This window comes from Sinocyclocheilus grahami, unplaced genomic scaffold (assembly GCF_001515645.1).
Source record: "Sinocyclocheilus grahami isolate Dianchi unplaced genomic scaffold, SAMN03320097.WGS_v1.1 scaffold47.1, whole genome shotgun sequence".
Classification (NCBI taxonomy): domain Eukaryota; kingdom Metazoa; phylum Chordata; class Actinopteri; order Cypriniformes; family Cyprinidae; genus Sinocyclocheilus; species Sinocyclocheilus grahami.
This window is the reverse complement of record NW_015505226.1, coordinates 1,869,388-1,889,189: the sequence shown is the minus strand read 5'-3', so window position 1 is coordinate 1,889,189 and position 19,802 is coordinate 1,869,388. Positions and strand designations below refer to the sequence as shown.

Here is a 19,802-nt window from a genome sequence, read left to right as displayed (position 1 = left end):
GTTTAAAAGTGATGTGCTATGTTAAGAAATATGTACATAGATAGGAAACCCCAATGTCTATGCTGCTGACTATTTTGTCGTCTTCTCCTCTTCTTTTTTGTCCTCAACAACCTTCAACAGATCTTCTACCCGTAGTGTTTTCACTTTGTTCTCCATGTTGGTGATCCTCTGTTTCATTTTGCTCTGGTAGGATGTGTATTCTCCCATAAGCGTGGCAAATTTACCAGTCATGACTTCAAGGTTGTTCTCTAGACGGTGAATCTTCTCTTCCAGACCTTTGGGATCGGCACCAGCACCAGCAACTGCCTCATCAAGAAGGTTGTCTTAAGATGGCCTTTCCCTTCTCCTCCAGGGCTTTTTTGGCATCTGGGTATTCAGAAAGCGCTTCAACAAGGTCATCTTTAGACAGCGCAAAGAGGTCAGAATAGCCCACGCTACGAATGTTCGCCGTTCTTCTGTTTCCGGCTTTACTGCCTTTGATTCCAAGGATACTGATCTCTCCGAAGTAAGCGCCGTCACTGAGCACCACAAACTGCGTGACGCCATCATCTGCCACTACGGCAAGCTTGCCTTCTTTGATGATGTACATTTCTCGGCCAATGTCACCCTTTTTACATATGTAGTCTCCAGGACTGAACACCTGAGGTTGCAGCTTCAACACCAACTCAATGAGAAGTCCAGCTTCACAATCCTGGAAGATTCGCACCTTCTTCAGTGTATCTAAATGGACGTTGATGGCTATCGCAGCTTTGAGCTTGCCTGGGAGATTCTTCAAGACTTCCTTCTCATCACAAGTTTTCTTCTCCGTCCAAAGGTAGTCAAACCATTTGATGACCCTGGCCTCCAGGTCTTTGCTGACCTTACGGAACTGCATGTACATGCTTGATGGAGTCAATCTTGGCCTGAAATTCAGCACGAGAAGCGTTCATGTTGGAGATCATGGCGCCGACGTTACCGACGATGGTAGCGAAAATCAACACTCCGATGAGGAAGTCCATAACTACAAACAAGTATTCGATGTCTCTAACAGGAGGTGGCGTTTCTCCGATGGTGGTGAGAGTCAGAGTGGACCAGTACAAACAGTAGATGTATTTTCTGGCCAAGCGGCCGTATTCAGGGTGGCTGATGTTTGGATACAGTATACCCATGTGTCAGTCCCAAAGCCAATCGTTTTGGAAATAGCAAAGAAAATGCAAGCATTCCAGTGAATGATAATCAGGATGTAAAGTACAAGGTTACTGATTCGGAAAATGTTTGGATAGTTTGTTCGGGTTTCTGTGCGGTCGAAGAACTCGAAGAGACGTGCCATCTTGAAAAGGCAGTTGAAGCGAAGTTCAGGATTGTTGAATCCCACTTTCAGCATTAATAAATCTGTCGGGATCATCGAAAACATGTCGTATTTATACTGGGGGATTTTCCTGTAATGATCCATCAACTTCTTAGCATGTTTGACGAAGAGACCCTGCTCCAAGAAGCCTGAGAAAGGCCGAATAAAAATGTCAAAAAATAAAAAGAATATAAATTTGACAAGCTTGTGGTATGAAAGAAGTCTCTTATGCTCATCAAGGCTGCATTTTATTCATTACAAATACAGTAGAGCAGTCATTATTGCGAAATATTACTACAATTTAAAATAAATATTTTCTATATTAATACATTTTAAAATGTAACATATTCCTGTGATGCAAACTTTAATTTTCAGGAGCCATTACTCTTAAGTATTCAGTGTCATATAATCCATATCTAATATGCTGATGATCAGCTTTGAAAACAGTTGTGCTTCCACAGTTTGTGGAAACTGTGATACTTTTTTTTCAGGGTTCTTTGGTGAATAGAAATGTGAAGAACAGCATTTATATATTGTATATAATATGTATATATAATGGGTATATTAAATCAATATTATTTATTAACATTGATAGTAAATATTAAATATAATATTATTCATAAAATATTTTAATTATTTCTGAAAAATCACCCTACCTGTTCTTGATCTGACAAACGTGTCTACATAATAGATTGCATCTGAGGTATAGTCCATGACGATCCAAAGCACTGTGTAAGAGTTCTGAAGCTCACTGAAACAGGCCCTAAAGAAATATAAACAATGAAGCACGTGCCACATCTCAAGTTCTTGATTTCATGAGAGATTCTGCATGAACAGACCTTGTCACCAGCATCATCAGGTTGTAAAACACTGGGGCTGCTATGACCGAAAGCCATCTGTAATACTTGTCTGAGGCTGGATCCATGATCCACACTTTTTCCTAAAACACATCTTAGATTATCGTCTGGCCACTTTCAAAAATGAACACATACTAAATCATACCATTCATCTGTGAATAATCAATATCATTATATGATTAGTAGTACTAAAACTATACTATCATTAAAAATTTCATTTGTGGCATACTCACAGCGGAGGAGGAGCATCTTTCTTTTTATCATCTTTCTTATCCTTCTTTTTGTCCTTTTTCTCATCTTTTTTTCTCATCCTGTTTTTCATCTTTTTTCTCTTCCTTCTCATCTTTTTTCTCTTCCTTGTCTTCGTCTTTTTTTATTTCTTTTTGTCCTCCTTTTTGCTGAAGGTAACATTTTGGGTTGTTTTTATTGGAATTAGCTAGTAAACTAGTCTGGTATCTAAAAATCACTAGTGTGAACTACCACTAGTAAACTCTCATGTTAACCTGCAGAGGACAGCACTAATATTCACTGAACACTATTAAGGCAATGTACTAAACAGGTCAGACTATCATCTGTTGTTAAAAATGTCATATTTATTATTATTTTCATATTTATCATATTTATTAAATAAAGTTTATTATTTAGGATTCTACAATCTAGCATCTAGCATATCCACATGTTAATTATTTTTCTGTCATTTATAATGCACTATATAGGGGTTTATATCTGAAGGAGCTGTTTCTACATGGTACTTACTCATCTGTGTTGTTGCAGTTGTTCATATTGTAAGCTGCCAGAGGCCAGTGATTGGCTTTTCTTAAGGAGCAAAAGGCATTCGTTTTTGTTATTATCGTGGAGTACATTTTGAGGGATCTGATTCTGGGACAATAACTAGATCATCACTACTGCTGATTTATTATCTATGTCTATAGTGAACATCTGTTTCCATTTGTTTCTATTCTACAATTTATTGTGATACTGTTTTACTTAAAGGGGGTTTCTACATGGAAATCTACATACTGTTTTCGGATTTTATTATTATTAAATGAATCCTCAGCTCTGTGATCTGTTTTATGAATCATCTGCACACAGTACGGATATACTGTATTTTTGCACAGATGCAGCATGATTCTTTCATTTTCAAGGACTCTGTACCAAAGGCATCTCTGCCTGTATAAAGAAACCATACAGAAAACCTTTTTCTTGACTGACTTCCTCTTATGAGGCCTGTCAGGAAGGCCTATAGAGGATCGGGCATTACTTCCTCGACTAGATAAGTCTTTGAGGTCAGGTCCACGGAATCGCTCCAAGAAGGAGTCGGGACGCTCAACCTCTCTGCGAAGCCTGTGTGATACCCAGTTCCTCAGCATTAGCAGAAAGTGGGTGAGCCTGGGAGACCGAAAGATGTCAAACAGAAATACTTCCAAGCTCTTTATACAGTATGTAGCTTTCTGTTCAAGCCATGTCAAATGCACACTTAACATTTTCAAGTTTTGTACAGTTTTGTTGATGTGTTTCACTTCCCTTCATAAAGCTTGTGTGGTAAAATCTGCTGAGTGTGCATTTGACTTAGCTTAGTTGTAATCACGGTTCACATGGCAAACTACATTCAAGCTTTGGTTTGGATGGATTTGATGTTACCTTGCCATAGCCCCAGCACCTGTGAATGAGCTTCTCCTGGATTCCTGAAACTGGCTGGCTGCAGAAGAAATGATTCCCTGCATGTCAGAGGAAGTGTCCTCACATAGAGAATGTGCCCTGGGAAATGTTGGGGGTAAATTATTTCAAAAAGGCCATCTATTGAAACTAAGCAGCAAAAATCGCAAAACACCAGAACTTAGAATAAAACACGTGAACGTTCTCCAAACAAAACAAAGTGTAGCACTTGCAGCTCCACATATCTTCCTGAAGAATCCAAACATTCAGATTTTTAGCAAAGTTTATTTTTAACAAAATACCAGACCATTTCAATCTAATCTTTAAAAAAAGGTGTTATTAAAGAATGGGGCAGTCAAAAGTATATTTGACTGAAAACAAGCCCGCATCCTGTGATTGACAGCTTCCAGTTTCATTGTTTCAGGTCATTGTTTCAGAAAAATTACAGTTTGGAAAAAACTAAATTGAAGTCTGAAAATCTATTTTCATTGATGTTTTTAGTGCAAAATCATGAACATTGTATGTGATGCTCAAAAAAGAGAAAAAATGTACCATATGACCGACCCCTTTAAGATCCTCTTGTTATTCTGACCTGCTTGCACCATTTTCAGTCCGATCCAGTTCATCTTCAGAGGCTCGGTCCGAAAGCCTGTGTTGGGATGGGTAGGACTGCTCTGTACAAATCTTCGCCATTGTCTTTCTTCTCTTTGCCTATTCTAGGCATCCAGCACTTGACAAGACATGTCAAACAAAGGACAACACCATAACAAAAGGCCATGAATTATTAAAAATTGAAAGCATGTATTTGATCCTAGAAATAATTCTCAGAAGCATAATGTAATGAGGCTTTCAATGGGCTGCTATTATTGCAGATAATAATGTCGTATCAGCTGAATCCAAAGTTCAGTGGAATTAAAATCTGAAGAGGTTACAAGAACCTGTTTTTGACTTGATCTCTGCAAACTCATTTTCACACTGACAGCATTGCCATCTGAACACACCGCCTAAAAATACTCGCTGCTTAAACACTAAACAAGATCTCTCTGATAGATCATGACCCAGATGGACTTTAAAGCCACCTGATGTCAAGCCACCATTTATACAGAACTCTTAAATAAACGTGTGACTGCATATAGCAAGGATTGGCTGTAAACTGATTTTAGGTTAAACTGAGTGGTATATTGATTTTAAAAAATGTTTATTTGTTCATATGGCAAGAAATTTCCTAACCCGGTTATACACCACGGTTTCAGCGTCTTTGACCAAAAGGGCGATGCTGAGCTTTCTCTATCTAATGATGATTAGTTTTATCATATTGTTGAGGGAAGATGAGTGTAATTAGACTAATCTATTCCAAATCCAGAAGATGCTAATGCTGAGGGCACTCTGACATGCCCAGTGTGGCCTTTCTTTCTATAATTTGTACTGTCATCATACGTTTAACTCAGACAAGTAAGCTCCATTCATCCTTTTGTTTTAAATGCTTAGTGTTTATGCAAAAAAAATATTTTTTTGAAGAATAAATTAGCTGTGTATTTCTTGTTAAATGAATAGTACAATAATGTAATGTATTTTATTCGTGAAGTAGTTAATATATTCTTTTTACTTCTTGTTTTAATATTTTACTGTATAAATAATCATTTAAGTTTTTTATCTTATGGTCAAGGTGGCCGTTTTTAACAGTATATTGGCACTGTAATGTAAAGTGTCACTATTGCGTCATTCTTTCCCCCATTGACAAGTGAAAATCTGGACTGGTTTATTTTCACTAAACGGTTTAGTTGGAAAGCTGAGCACTGCTGCACGTGCGCCAGAAACGCTCTGGCTAGAGAGAATCCTGTTAACGTATTTACATTTGTTACGAGCCTTAGTTATTATTAATACATTATGCAGTATTTCAGTATCTTGAAGACTTATTTATCTATAAATTCTTTCGCAAACACCAACGGACAACAAATAAGCATTCGTATGGGAAATTGACACGTTTATAGCATTTATATATTTATATCCTTTACACCATCTAATCTAGTAACCATGTAATTTATTAAACTTACCTGTGACGCAACAATATTTAGAAGTCAGAAATTAACTGGAAACAGATTTAGAGTACCAGATTCAGACAAAATTCCTGTTTAAGTTGCTCTTTGGTTGAAGCAGTTGGTGATCCTGCTCAGTATTATGTAAAATCCCATCTTTAAAGAACTAATTCGTCTTTGCATTTTTGGCCATCAGGTTTCACCCACTTTTGCTGTCATTAGCAGTCTTCGTTAGACTGAGATGATGTGTGATTCTTAGATGTCCAAATTTTTAATAGACTAATTTTAAAAAGGATGCGTCCAGGAGCCCTCAGCTCCTCAGATGACTGACAGCTCGGAGCTTTCAATGTGGATGTGGGCGGAGCGTAGTGCTCTCTTCTCATTAATATTCATTAGCAATGATAAATGGCTAATGGAGCTGCCATTTTTACAACAGACTGAAACGTTACGTTAATGTTTGTAATTACTCTTTTTGTCTTTAGGACATATTTATTTCTAAATAGCACTTTTTTCTTTTTATTATGATTCATTGTAATTTACATTCTTCAACTTTTTCTGAAAATAATATTAAAATGTGTTATTTATTGTCTTAATTTATTTACGTGTGTATAATTGCATTGTGGGAACACCTTTTCTATGCTGCCAGGCTGTATTTTTGTCCTGATGAACCAGCACTTTCACAGATTAGTGATCCACTGAAAAAAAAGTGGCAAGCAGTGGTGGCACTATACAGATATGACCAGCTCTTGCATCAACACGGTCGTCCCAGCCATGCTAATGAGACCTGAGAAATCCTTAAAGTAATCTGCGGAGCAGCATTGTTAATCTCAGATTAGGCCTTGAGGACCTATCTGAGCCACCTAATACTCTTTCTGGACCTCAGCCCTTGAAATACTATGTATTCGTCAGTTAAACTGGGTTGACCTCACATATACATGGTTTTACTTTTTTTTTTAAACTGGACTGGGACCAAAGAGGACAGTAGCTAAAGACATAGTGAAAACTGAGACCTGATTGCAAGGGAGCTCTGTGCTTTTGAGTGGGTGTAAAAGAGAGAGAGAGAAACCGATATATCAAATATATATATACAATATATAAATAAATAAATATATATATACAAACAAACAATATAATATATAGAAGCATTTGCAAAGACAACATCCTTTTCAACGCCATGTCACCTGTCTAAATTCCCCTAATAAGGCCTATGCTGCCCTTTAACATCTGACAAGCATCTGCCATCTGTCACAGATCTCCATGAGATCTGTTCTTAAGTAAATACAAAATACAAAATTTGAATTCAAGCTAAAGGTTCATTATGTCATTTTACATGAAAAATACCCTGGTGTAGTTAGTTTCAATAGCTAATAACTGTAATTGTCTCACATCATTATCCCCACGTTTACAAGTTTGTTTTTGCCCCATTTGTACTAAAGACAACACTGAATATTTTTATATGTTTTATATATTTATATTTGGAATTAATATATGAAATTCAGATATTTGGTATATCGTAGAAGCAGCATTGTAGATCCTTGTAATTCATAACTTAAAATAAAATACTAGTCATGAATATCAGTGTTTGTTCTAACCTAATGGAAATCTAGAAAACACACTTTTGAGCTCTGAGGGATTGTGTTCTTATTTTATTTTATTATTTTTTTCAGTTGTTATTCATTTATTAATTTATTCACACCATGAAGCAATTTTTGTACAAACAAGTAAACTGTACTACACATTATTTTTCACACTTCTTTCAAAGGGGAAGCCATATAGAATATAGAATAATATCTGGCACAGCCTTCAGTCAGAAACCAATCACCATTCCACCAATCTGTTTACTGCAATGCAGCCGTTATAGCCTACAGTCCTTTTTTCTTTCATCTCGGGGAAGCTAAGTGTCTTCAGCTCAGCTGCAGCAAAGCTTTTCATGTCATTAGGACATTGAATGACAGAGGTAGCATGTTGCTGCTGCAGCCTTTAGGGAAACACCATGATGTAACATATTGTAATACAAACCTACAAAAATAAATAAATTGTATTAATAAAATCTTTCTATAGTCACGCAACTATGACTGATGATGTCATTATAGAGTAGCCTATGGACAAATGCCGATTTGCTTTTCACACAGGTTCCTAATTAGCTGGATAACTGTCTAGGTTTGCATAATAGGCTACATCTAAATAAACCCTGCTGAAGTCATTTCTGGTGATGCTTAATGCAGTGTTGCTACGATTTACACACAGATTAAGTCAACACGTATACCACTCAGTGTTGGGACCTATTTATTAATTATTGGACGCCCATATAAAGTAGTGTGTAACTGATCTAAAATGCACATTTTGTCCATTTATTATATTCCAGACAACGAACTGTGGACTGAATAAACAGATACTCAATCATCATTAACTTAAAAAAAAATTCCAAATGAAAATTAAAGGAATAGTCCACCCAAAAATTTTAATTCTGTCATCATTTACTCACCCTCAAGTTTTTCCTAACCTGTATGCATCTCTTTCTTGTGATATTTTGAAGAATGTTAGTAACCAAATAGTTTTGGTTCCCTTTGACTTCCACTGTGTGGCAAAAAAAATAAAGTAAATTGAAATCAGTGGGAACCAAAACTGAACATTCTTCAAAATGTCTTCTTTTGTGTTCAGCAGTAGAAAGAAATGCATGCAAGTTTGAAATGACAGTAGGGTGAGTAAATGACAGAATTTTCATTTTTGGGTGAACTATCCCTTTAAGGTAATAATTGAGAATTTATTTAATGATGATAATAAAACTATTACAGAGTCGTACAGTGTTTGTTTGGAATCACTTACAGAAATGTTTGGCTCAGTTAAAAGCCTCTTATAGGAAGAAGGTAAAGGTAATCACTATCTCTAAACACAGCTTTCTCCTCGGTCTGCCTATCTTTGTCTCTCTCTCTCTTGCTCACAGCGTGGAAAAAAGCTATAAGGCAACACTGGGCATTTATAAATGACAATGAGCTAATGACATTCAGATTTGAGTCGAATGCAACCTGTATCCCAGCTAACAAAAATATGTTCTAAGAATGTTTTTTCTTGGTTATGCAAATGTTAAAGAAAGCTCTGAGAACGTTTCCTGTTCATGTTTGTGATTGGAATGTGTTGTGATTGCAAAAGATTTTTAGAAACCCTACACTTCACATGAAGTGAAAACCATTTCCTTTATAATCGCTGCAGCTGTCACTCACTTAAGGTAAGCAGGAGGTCACTGACCCGATATATTCATTTGATTTGCTCTCTTTTGTTTCTTGATTTCTCTCTTTGAACAATTAAACAGCTGCGCTGTGGAGCTGTTTACAATAACATTGTACATGTACTGTATACTGCAAAACATTGCATTAATTAGAAACAGTGGCACAAAAACAGCATTAATCAGAAAGACCGTCTGCTGTAAACACTGTTAATTAGAGTCACTATAAATCAGATACCATAAAAGCTTCAAATTACATAGACTGGACATAATTATACTTGCTTAGGAGTTGTTAGTTGTATACTATTAAATAACCAATATTTAATGTTTGCATCTGTGTTCAAAATGCACATCTTTCCTATACCCTAATCACCTACTCTGATTGTCTCTGTTAATGACTCAGTGTTGCTAGTCCTTTGAAGAGAACAGCTTTGACCCGGAGCATTAAACGCTGTTCTCCTGTTCTGCTCTACATCTACAGAATCAGATCATCCATTAGCCTGTTCTTTTCAAATGATTTTCAGCCAGCTTCTAACTAAGAACACATAGCTCACAACTTTTACATTTATATTATGTTGTATGTAGATAATTGTAATACATAATGTTAAGCAGTTATTATTAAAATTCTATAGCCATATGAGACCTAAAGTTTATACAATTACTGATAATTCACAATTTACAATAATCCACAAGTAATCCACGCGACTCCAGTCTATCAGTTAACGTCTTGTGAAGTGAAGAGTTATGTGTTTGTAAGAAACAAATCCATCGTAAAGGCAAATTTACTTTTAACAGCTTCTGGCCAAAATACAGTGGGTATAGAAAAGAATCACCCCCTTTAAAATAATAAAATTTTGTTGCTTTGCAGCCTGAAATGAAGATGGACACATTTTTTGTTTTATTCAGCTGTATTTACTCAGTGCAACTTATAACATCCAAGTGAAAGATATAACACCCAACATGTCAGAATAAAATAAAAAAAATTAATAAAATAAAAAAACAGAATAACTGAGTTGGAAAAAGGATCACCCCTTGTGTCAGTATTTTGTCTGTTGGGATGTGTCTCTACTAACTTTGCACATCTAGACTGCAATATTTGTCCACTCAGTCATTCCACAGGGTTTAAGTCTGGGCTCTGACTAGGCCATGCAGGGACATTCACCTTTTAATCCTTCAACCACTGTGTGGCCAGTTTTGCTGTGTGCTTTGGGTTGTTGTCATGTTGGAAGGTAAACCTTCTTCCCATTGACAACTTGCTGGCAGAGGGTAGAAGACTTTCCTCAAGAATTTGACGGTATTTTTCCCCATCCATTTTTCCATCCAAATGCTCCAGTCCCTGCTGCAGAGAAACACCCTCATAACAGGATATTACCACCTCCATGCTTTACTGTAGGAATGCTGTTATTTGGATGGTGAGCTGTATTGGATTTCCGCCAGACATATCGTTTGGTGTTGAGGCCAAATAATTCAATAATTCAAGTCGTGACTGCATGTGGCCTTTCTTGAGGAGTGTTTTTTTTCTTGCAGCTCTCCCACAAAAGCCACATTTGTGATATTGTTGTCACAAACACACAATGACCATAAATTCCTGCAACTGCTTCAGAGTTGCTGTAGGCCTCTTGGTCGCCTCTCTGACCAGTTTCCTCCTGGCTCTTTCATCCAGTTTGGAGCGACGTCCTGATCCAGGGAGGGTCTGTGTTGTACCAAATACATTCCACTTCTTAATAATAGACTTTACTGTGCATTGATAAAGCACAGTAAATTGTTTGTGTCCATCCTGACTTGTGCCTGTCCATAACTTTATCCCGGATATCTTTTAACAGTGCCTTGCCACCCATAGTTGATTGTTAGTAGTTGCACTACTAAGGACTGAAAATTGCTCCAGGAAAGGTCAACTCAAATTGTGAAACTCGTGTATTAAATAAATTCAATGCACACAGACTGAAGTAGTTTAAGTCTTTGGTTCTTTTAATTGTGATGATTTTGGCTCACATTTAACAAAAACCCACCAATTCACCATCTCAACAAATTAGAATATGGTGACATGCCTGTAATTGTAAATTCAATTGCCAAAGGAGTTGATTTATACAGACATAAAAGATGTCTTTATAAATCAGAGGTTTTTGACTCTTTTTGAGGCCAACAAGAACCCCCCTCGTCCAGTAATGAATATAGGTCAAATTATGAAGGAATTAATGTAATCATGCCAATCACTCATGCATTTAAATTTTAAATGTGTGATGGAACTGAATAAAAGGGGGGGGGGAGATTTACCACATATGTTGGCGCAGTACATATTGATTTTTATTTATTACTGAAGCCATTCCAGATTATCAATCTTTATAGAATTTGTATTAAGATATTTAATTTCAAACTGACTATAAAGTTGATTTACTATAGGCCTATATATATATAAAATCTCGACTGTATCCAACCATTAAATCATACGTCGTTATATTTGACAACCTTTTCATTAATAGTGAGTTATATAGAAATGTTTATTTTACAAAATGTGGTCACAAACTAGCCACACTCTAAAAAAAACCGGTACAAAACTCTTACTGGGGTGGTATCCTAAGGTACAAAAAATATAAATGCATACCGTATTTACGTCGTTATATTTGACAACCTTTTCATTAATAGTGAGTTATATAGAAATGTTTATTTTACAAAATGTGGTCACACACTCTAAAAAAAACCGGTACAAAACTCTTACTGGGGTGGTATCCTAAGGTACAAAAAATATAAATGCATACCGTATCCCTAAATGGTACATATTAGTACCTGAAAGGTGGATAGACGCACTTTAAAAGTACATTAGTACTTAAAGGGTACCTGACTAGTTTGTACCCTTATTTCTGAAAGTGAAAAATGTATTCATACTTTTTACTTAAATTTCAAATGTAATTAAATTTTATTTAGACCAAATACATAATACATAAATGTATGCATTATTTAAATATGCAACTGAAGTTTTAACGATGTAATTTAAAACTACAACAGTAGGTGGTGCAAGAGACTAAGTAGTGTAACTTAGTCTCTTGTCACTCTTTTACTCGTTATTATCCCTGGCTTGTTCCCACTGACTTACTTAAAAAGACAATGCATTTCTTTCTTTAATCACGTTTGCTTTCATTCAATTGTTAACTTTGACTTTTATAGTCACGGTTACTTCCTGGTTTTAGATAAGCCAGCTCAGTCATTTCCGGTCAACTGTCAAAATCAGCTTTGCTGACTTGGGGAGCACTGTTTCTCTACACAGGCCATTCACAATGAAAAGATTTGTTTGTCTAAGAGGACCATACGGTATACTGTATACTACCGTATTCTGTTTCAGGAATGACAAACGCGAGTGTAAAAAATTACGCGAGTTCCGCTAAATTGTTCCGTGGGTCATTGCTATGATTGACAATGATAACTGTATCAGTGGACAGAACTATCTGACAAGCCAATGTCAAAAATAGACCTGGTGCATTCAGTGATTCAGCAAGTCGGTATTGGCTGAATCATATGTATTTATCAGCATCTACAGTTAAAGCTGCAGTCCATAAGTTTTGCCTGTTTGTCGCCATCTCTGTTTGAAAACCTGCAATTGCAGTTATTTGCGCAATTATCTTCCTTGCGTGGGTTGTGCGTCGGCTCCAGCGCGGATTAATTTAATGTTTTGAGGTGAATGTGTGGCTGTCAGTCACCACACCGGTGTGGATATTCACTGTACTGGGGCCCGTTCTTCGTACGTCGCTTATTACATCCGAGATTAAATGTCACATCCAAGATGATATCATCACGCTAATCAGGATCTGGCTAATTCGGTTCTTCGAACGCACCTGTTGTTGATGATAGTCGGTATTGGCTGAATCATATGTATTTATCAGCATCTACAGTTAAAGCTGCAGTCCATAAGTTTTGCCTGTTTGTCGCCATCTCTGTTTGAAAACCTGCAATTGCAGTTATTTGCGCAATTATCTTCCTTGCGTGGGTTGTGCGTCGGCACGGCTCCAGCTCGGATTAATTTAATGTTTTGAGGTGAATGTGTGGCTGTCAGTCACCACACCGGTGTGGATATTCACTGTACTGGGGCCCGTTCTTCGTACGTCGCTTATTACATCCGAGATTAAATGTCACATCCAAGATGATATCATCACGCTAATCAGGATCTGGCTAATTCGGTTCTTCGAACGCACCTGTTGTTGATGATTAGTATGGCTGGATTGAGTTATCTGAGATAATTGCGCGTTCATGGGTTGGTTTAAAAGGGGCCATGTATCGATACTCAAAACCACGATCAGCAAAGCAGCGATTGGCTGGCGGCAATACAGCAACGTAATGACATCATATAAATAAAAAAGACACCTGACGAAAAACTTGACAAATTTTGGGACTTTTATAAGGAAACAGCAAGTGAACAAAACTACATAAATGTTATAATAGATCAATTAAATGTGCACTGTTTTTATTTTTTTATTTTTTTATTCCCAATTATTTATATTCACGATTTCTAATATTTGTACAGTCTTTACATTTTTATTTCAATGTAGTAATTAGCAATTCATTTAATTTTATATTTGAACAGATTTGTTACGTGACAGCATTATTTAAAGTTTCTTAAGGGTCAAGATCATGTTATCTGCATCTCCTGCACTCCATCAAGCCACCCCTATAATATCTGTCATCACTCAAATTAATGCACGACTCTATATTATCTGTATAGCATGTGTGTAAGACTCGAATACAATTATGAAGTAATAATTTTATGACGAATAAATCTTTCAGTGAGTAAAACTAGCTGTATAGTATTAAAGACTACACAACATTATTATACGTATTATCATTCAATTAATTTTTAAATAATTATTATTTTTAATTATTGTCACTGAATTAGTAGGGTACTCTTGTAATAAAGTAGCGGTGGTAGCAGACAGATTTTAAGCATCAATTCTGCTTAAAAAGATACAATCTAATCCTGTTTACATGAAATAAGCCTGCTCCCGAGCAGGTTTAAGTTTACACCATGTCTACACAGGACGCCAGCGGTGCAGCGCAATGTGACAAAATACAATAGAACCTATTATGCTGTCTACATTATGCTGGCGCTGTGCGGCGCGACAAATTCCCGACAGTAAACTACTGCTGCGTTCTATTTATGACGTACTGACACAAATTTCAAATGATTTTCAAGGTCGCTTTGTCGCGTCCAATGTAGACACGGTGCATCAATTCTGCTTAAAAAGATACAATCTAATCCTGTTTACATGAAATAAGCCTGCTCCCGAGCAGGTTTAAGTTTACACCATGTCTACACAGGACGCCAGCGGTGCAGCGCAATGTGACAAAATACAATAGAACCTATTATGCTGTCTACATTATGCTGGCGCTGTGCGGCGCGACAAATTCCCGACAGTAAACTACTGCTGCGTTCTATTTATGACGTACTGACACAAATTTCAAATGATTTTCAAGGTCGCTTTGTCGCGTCCAATGTAGACACGGTGTTACGGACCTGTTGCTATGACAGCAACTCCGGGATGAGCTTCGAATAACCAAACAATCCAAGATCATGCCAAATCGTCAACAATCAAGTCCAGCTAACTGAGTTAGCAACATACGAAGAGCAGGCCCCTGTACTTCAGAATCACGGATTCTCGCCTACGTCTTGGAATATATGACCCAAATAAGCATTTTCACCAGATATTGTCATCTGAACAAGTAACAAGTCTGCCACTTTTGTTCTGACCAACTGAGAAAAAAAGCATTACAATAAATTGCGCTACCAATGGTGATTAAATCTAACAATCACTTAGCTCATATCACATCAAACCGTGCAAATTATTATTATTGTTATATTATTGTTATTGTTTTTTCTCAAATTATTAATGTTAACAACATCAGCATTGCGTGACTGTGTATAGTGTGTAGATTTCAATTTCTGTACAGTCCAATCTCTAGTTGTCATACCATTCGAATTGAAATTCTTGTAACCCAAAAGGCAAATTATTCTTCATTCGAACTGGTTTTCTTTCAAATACAAATCTTTGTAATCCCAGGCTATCTGTAATCAGATGCACATTTAAAACTGGAATATAATTTAATTTCAGTCACATGTGTTTCATAAACACATAATCCTTTCTGGATTACAATCTGCCATCAAAATGATAAATTATTATTCCAGCTGCTGTGAGAAAAGGCTATAAACAATCGTCCACCTGCAGGATCCTCACATGCGATATAACCTACTAGCCGGGACAACTTCTTTATGTTTACAGACGTGACGTAATGACGCAGCGGCATGCTTGAATTTCTCACAAATTCCTACCCGTACCAATCAAAAAAAAAAAAAACTTATTATAAGCTAACTGATGTGAATCGGGCTAAAGTAAGGCGATAGTTTTGAACACTGGCTGGTTATGTACTTGCTCACATATTGATTTTGGATCATTTTTAACCAAAAAAAGTTACAGACGGCAGCTTTAAAGATAAAACTTTAAAAAATTTAGTTTTTCAATAAATTTTATTTTTATCTAAAAATATTTCAAAATATTGAATGTATACTATTTCATTTTTATACCATTAATAATTTACTTATTTAATTTGTAGTTAACCCTTCTAGGCTGTTGGTATGGCTTAATTACTTATAAAAAAAATGTAATGACATGAGACTTTGTGACTTCCTGCACTTGCTATACTTTATACTTCAGTACAGTAAACGTACTAAAATGTGTTACAATGGTCATTTTATAATAAATCCGAAAGCAAGATGTCAAAAAAAACACTAGGGGGTTGAGCTAATGAGTGATCCTGCCATCTACTGGTTATAATGGTAATTTCATGTCATTTTCATCGTAAAAGTCTTTGTTTTCCGCCAGGAGACACATTTTCGCACATTTTTTCATGTGATCTTCATGAAAGAAAAATTAATCTTTAAACTGAATTTTACTGCACAGCTGTAACTAATCTCACTCCAGCCAGGCAAACAAAGTTTGCAACCCTGTGTACATACCCAGTTATAGTCATGACTATGAAGGTAAGTAATCGATTATCAAAAATACCATTATGATGTCGTTTACGAGATAGCATCGCTAGCTAACTAACGTTAGCTTAAATAGTTACGATAGTGTTTAGTTGTAAGCATTTAAATGTACAATTACGTGTCTGGGTACTCTCCTGGGATTATTACCAGGATCAGCATATACAATTATATGTTGTTAAAGGGGTCCTATTATGCTTTTTCACTTTTTCAACTTTAGTTCCTCTGTAATGTTGCTGTTTGAGCATAAAAAAGATCTGCAAAGTTACAAAGCTCAAAGTCCACTTCAAAAGGAGATATTTTATTTAACAGAAATCACTTTTCAAAAACTACAACGAACGACTCGTTTGGACTACAACGCATATTTTCCGGGATTTGTGATATCACAAATATCGACGAATGGGATGAGACCTCGTTGAGCTGCACTAGAGAAAGCAACGAGTGTTATCACTATATCGGAGACACGCTAGCAAGGCCGACGAACTTAGAGTGGTTCCAGATTCTCACTACTCTCTGCCTCTTCTTCAGAAAGGGTTTGGTGTGGTGAGATCAGGGATCAACAATAAGGCATGCCAGCTGGTCAGGAACCTAAGTTATATTATCTGTAGCCTATAATTGTTGCAAATAAAAAATGTGTGAAAAACACAATTTTTAAATGAAAACATTTAGTGAAAAACATGCATTCTCCTTAGAGGCAAGCTGCAAGTTTTAATCAGAACTGCCAAAAGCTTTGTTTAGCTAGCTAGCCCATACAAAGTGCAGTTTCATACTTTGCTCACTGTATGGAGACAAACAAAACATTGACCCATGTAAGCAGTGAGCCATTGATGTTGGCAGCATTTTCAGACATGCCCTCATGCCTGTATGTGAATGTGGATAAATGATGACAATTGAGGTCATTTTTGAGGTTTGTTTAAGGATGGTCTTTCTTTTTTAATCAAATCACTGTTATGTGCAAGTGAATATGAATACCGGTACCTAACTATACAAATATTTGCAGAATTTATTACTGAAAATCAAAATGACAGTGAGACAGACAGTGTTGCTTGTTTATTCTAAAGGGAGATAGTGAGCAGTAACAGCTGTCATCTTATGTAATCCATTTAAATCCTGTCCATTAATATTTGAATGTTGATGTATTATCTCTACAAAGCTTGCCCTCTTGTAATAACCAGCAAATAATAATAATAAAAACAAAATCAATACAATTATAAACTTTAAAAAGCTGTGGTCCAGATGATGTTGGTTGTGTACTGGTTCTCCCTCACTATTCACACATTTTTAATGAACACTTTTTTTTATTTATGGTTAAATATAAAATATAAATTAAAAACGAATTTTAATGTTTATATGAATCAAACGGATAGAACGGTTGAAAAAATAAATAATGACAATATTAAATAAAATTAAATTGACTAAATTTATTATTTATGCTCTACTGATGCCGCACTTCTACATTAAGATTGTTTACATTTTATGTAAGAATGTGGCAAATCTCGGTCAGATTTGCCCTCCCCCACCCATCCTCCTCTCGGTTATGAAACTCTGAGATTGGAGGTGGGGGAGGTGTTGGTGTTGGGGTCAAACCTTCTCCACACCCGCTATACCAAGTAATAACAATGAAGGAAGATTGTCATTCCTTACATGTGCAAATGACCCTGACATGAAACAGAGACCGTGATGATTTAGGTCAGATAATCGAGGCCAGTTTGATCTCATTAATCTCAATGTGTTGGGGTACCTTCTTTGTGTGACTGCTTTCACATCTTCCAAATGATCATGTGGGGTTTTCTACTTTATGAAATGCAAAGTGTTGCAAGAGGCGTTTGCTTGAAAGCTGTTGGTCTGGTCTTTAATTAATGTAAATGGAAGTGCAAGTAGGAAGAGATGTTTAAGACGTATACTATGAATAAAGAAATTATTTTAAGTGCTTCACACACCTAATCTCTGGTGCATGGGAACACAGGACAGTAGGCATGAAATGAGTTTAGATGAGGTAGTTGTCTGTCTACTTGAATACAGCTGATTATATGTGTGACCCTGGACCACAAAACCAGTCATAAGTAGCATGGATATATTTGTAGCAATAGCCATCAATAGTATGGGTCAAAATTATCGATTTTTCTTTTATGCCAGAAATCATTAGGATATTAAGTAAAAATCATATTACATGAAGATATTTTGTAAATTTCCTACCGTAAATGTATCAAAACTTAATTTTTGATTAGTATTATGCATTGCTAAGAACTTAATTTGGACAACTTTAAAGGTGACTTTCTCAATATTGTTTTTTTTTTTTTTTCACCCTCAGATTCCAGATTTTCAAATAGTTTTATCTCGGCCAAATATTGTTCTATCCTATCAAACCATACATCAATAAAAAAAAATTTGACCCTTATGACTGGTTTTGTGGTCCAGGGTCACATATAGTGATTATAATAAATGGCAGTTACATTGTAAAGTGTTGCTGTAGTGAAGAGTTTTTGTGTAAATTTAGATCTGAAAATGTTGGGTTAAAAGCATCTGGTTATGTGGAAATAGCTGAAAAGTCCAATCTCTTCAGCCAAACATGTTGACAAAATGTGACCGACTGCGTCATGCATTGACAAAGTTAATAAACACAATAATGGCAAAATAACTTAATGTAGCACTTCCAGACAGTACTTAAGGCTGTTTGCATAGCAAAACCACAAAACAAACATCATACATCCAGGCCAATAGTAGGCTTGTGACAGTGAGGAAATTTTCCCACCGGTTAATCGACATGTGACAACACCGGTAATACACCGTGGGGGCGGGGCAGGGGCGTTCCCGCTTTTCCTGGCTTTCCTTTGCTTTTTAAATAGCTTGTAAAAGCGGCGTGCGCATTTTACTTTCACTTTCAAATAGTGCCAATTCGGAGTAAAGCAATTGTTTGTTTTTAGTTCGTTTGAATTTTCCATCTTTTCCTCGCTTTCCTTCACTATTAAATAGCTTAAAAGCGCCGTGCGCATTTTACTTTAACTTTAGAATTAGCGGCAGTAGGTGTCAATTGCTTGAATGCAACAACAAAATACAATGTCAAACTCACTTTAGCATATATAAAACATAGAACTTTTATTAACAAAACAAATAAAAATACACCATGCTATAGGGCAGGCTATGCCTAATATAAAATAACTTACATAAAGTTTAATAGGTATACAAAACTGGAAATAAGTAAACATTTATAATATATAACCAAATAAATAAGAAACGTAGAACGTTTATTAGCAAAACCAGTAAGAAAGCTTGGAGGCACGGCATACACCTTGATGTCAAATAAAATAAATAAATGACAAAGTTTAAATAAAGTAAAAATCAGCAAACAATGTGGAACCAATTAAATAAGAAACGAATGTTTAAAAAACTTCCAAAATCACCTTAGATAAACGGCAAAAGTCAACAGGCTTTTAAAAATCCAAAATATTGCCAAACAGGCGCTTTTGCATTTCCTTTCGAAACTAAATCATCTGCGATCGTTTTGTCTGTCTAACCTCACTCTTCTTGTTAGTCAGCTCGACTCACTCTCCTCACTGGAGAAATTAAATCTGATCTGTGATGCGACTGTCGTTCAACTGCATTGAGCAGCCGCGTTCAGTTTTTAATTGTAGTGTCTGTTCTTTTACTGAACTAAATGATTTTTATTACTATAAAAAAA

The 19,802-nt window shown here is 36.1% G+C and overlaps 1 protein-coding gene and 1 pseudogene across 1 annotated transcript; both read right to left on the bottom strand.

The window, feature by feature from the left end:
* Positions 1-21: 21 nt before the first annotated feature.
* LOC107582839 (cyclic nucleotide-gated channel cone photoreceptor subunit alpha-like) lies at positions 22-2,480 on the bottom strand (annotated as a pseudogene).
* A 77-nt stretch (positions 2,481-2,557) lies between these two features.
* Positions 2,558-6,094, bottom strand: LOC107582840 (cyclic nucleotide-gated channel cone photoreceptor subunit alpha-like). The gene is made up of 5 exons (XM_016268857.1): positions 5,895-6,094; positions 4,393-4,570; positions 3,826-3,942; positions 2,941-3,000; positions 2,558-2,582 (listed from the first exon to the last, which is right to left on the bottom strand). Exons 2-5 carry the CDS (start codon positions 4,464-4,466, stop codon positions 2,558-2,560), a joined length of 276 nt encoding a protein of 91 aa, XP_016124343.1. The 5' UTR covers positions 4,467-4,570; positions 5,895-6,094.
* Positions 6,095-19,802: the final 13,708 nt, after the last annotated feature.

Bases quoted from the DNA above. Each gene is read 5' to 3' on its own strand.
- LOC107582840 (XM_016268857.1), bottom strand. From the start codon at position 4,466: ATGAACTGGATCGGACTGAAAATGGTGCAAGCAGGTCAGAATAACAAG. The intron at 3,001-3,825 runs GTAACATCAAAT...TTGCTCCTTAAG, and splicing joins GGTGCTGGGGCTATGGCAAG to AAAAGCCAATCACTGGCCTC. The intron at 2,583-2,940 runs GTAAGTACCATG...TGTTACCTTCAG, and splicing joins AACTGCAACAACACAGATGA to CAAAAAGGAGGACAAAAAGA.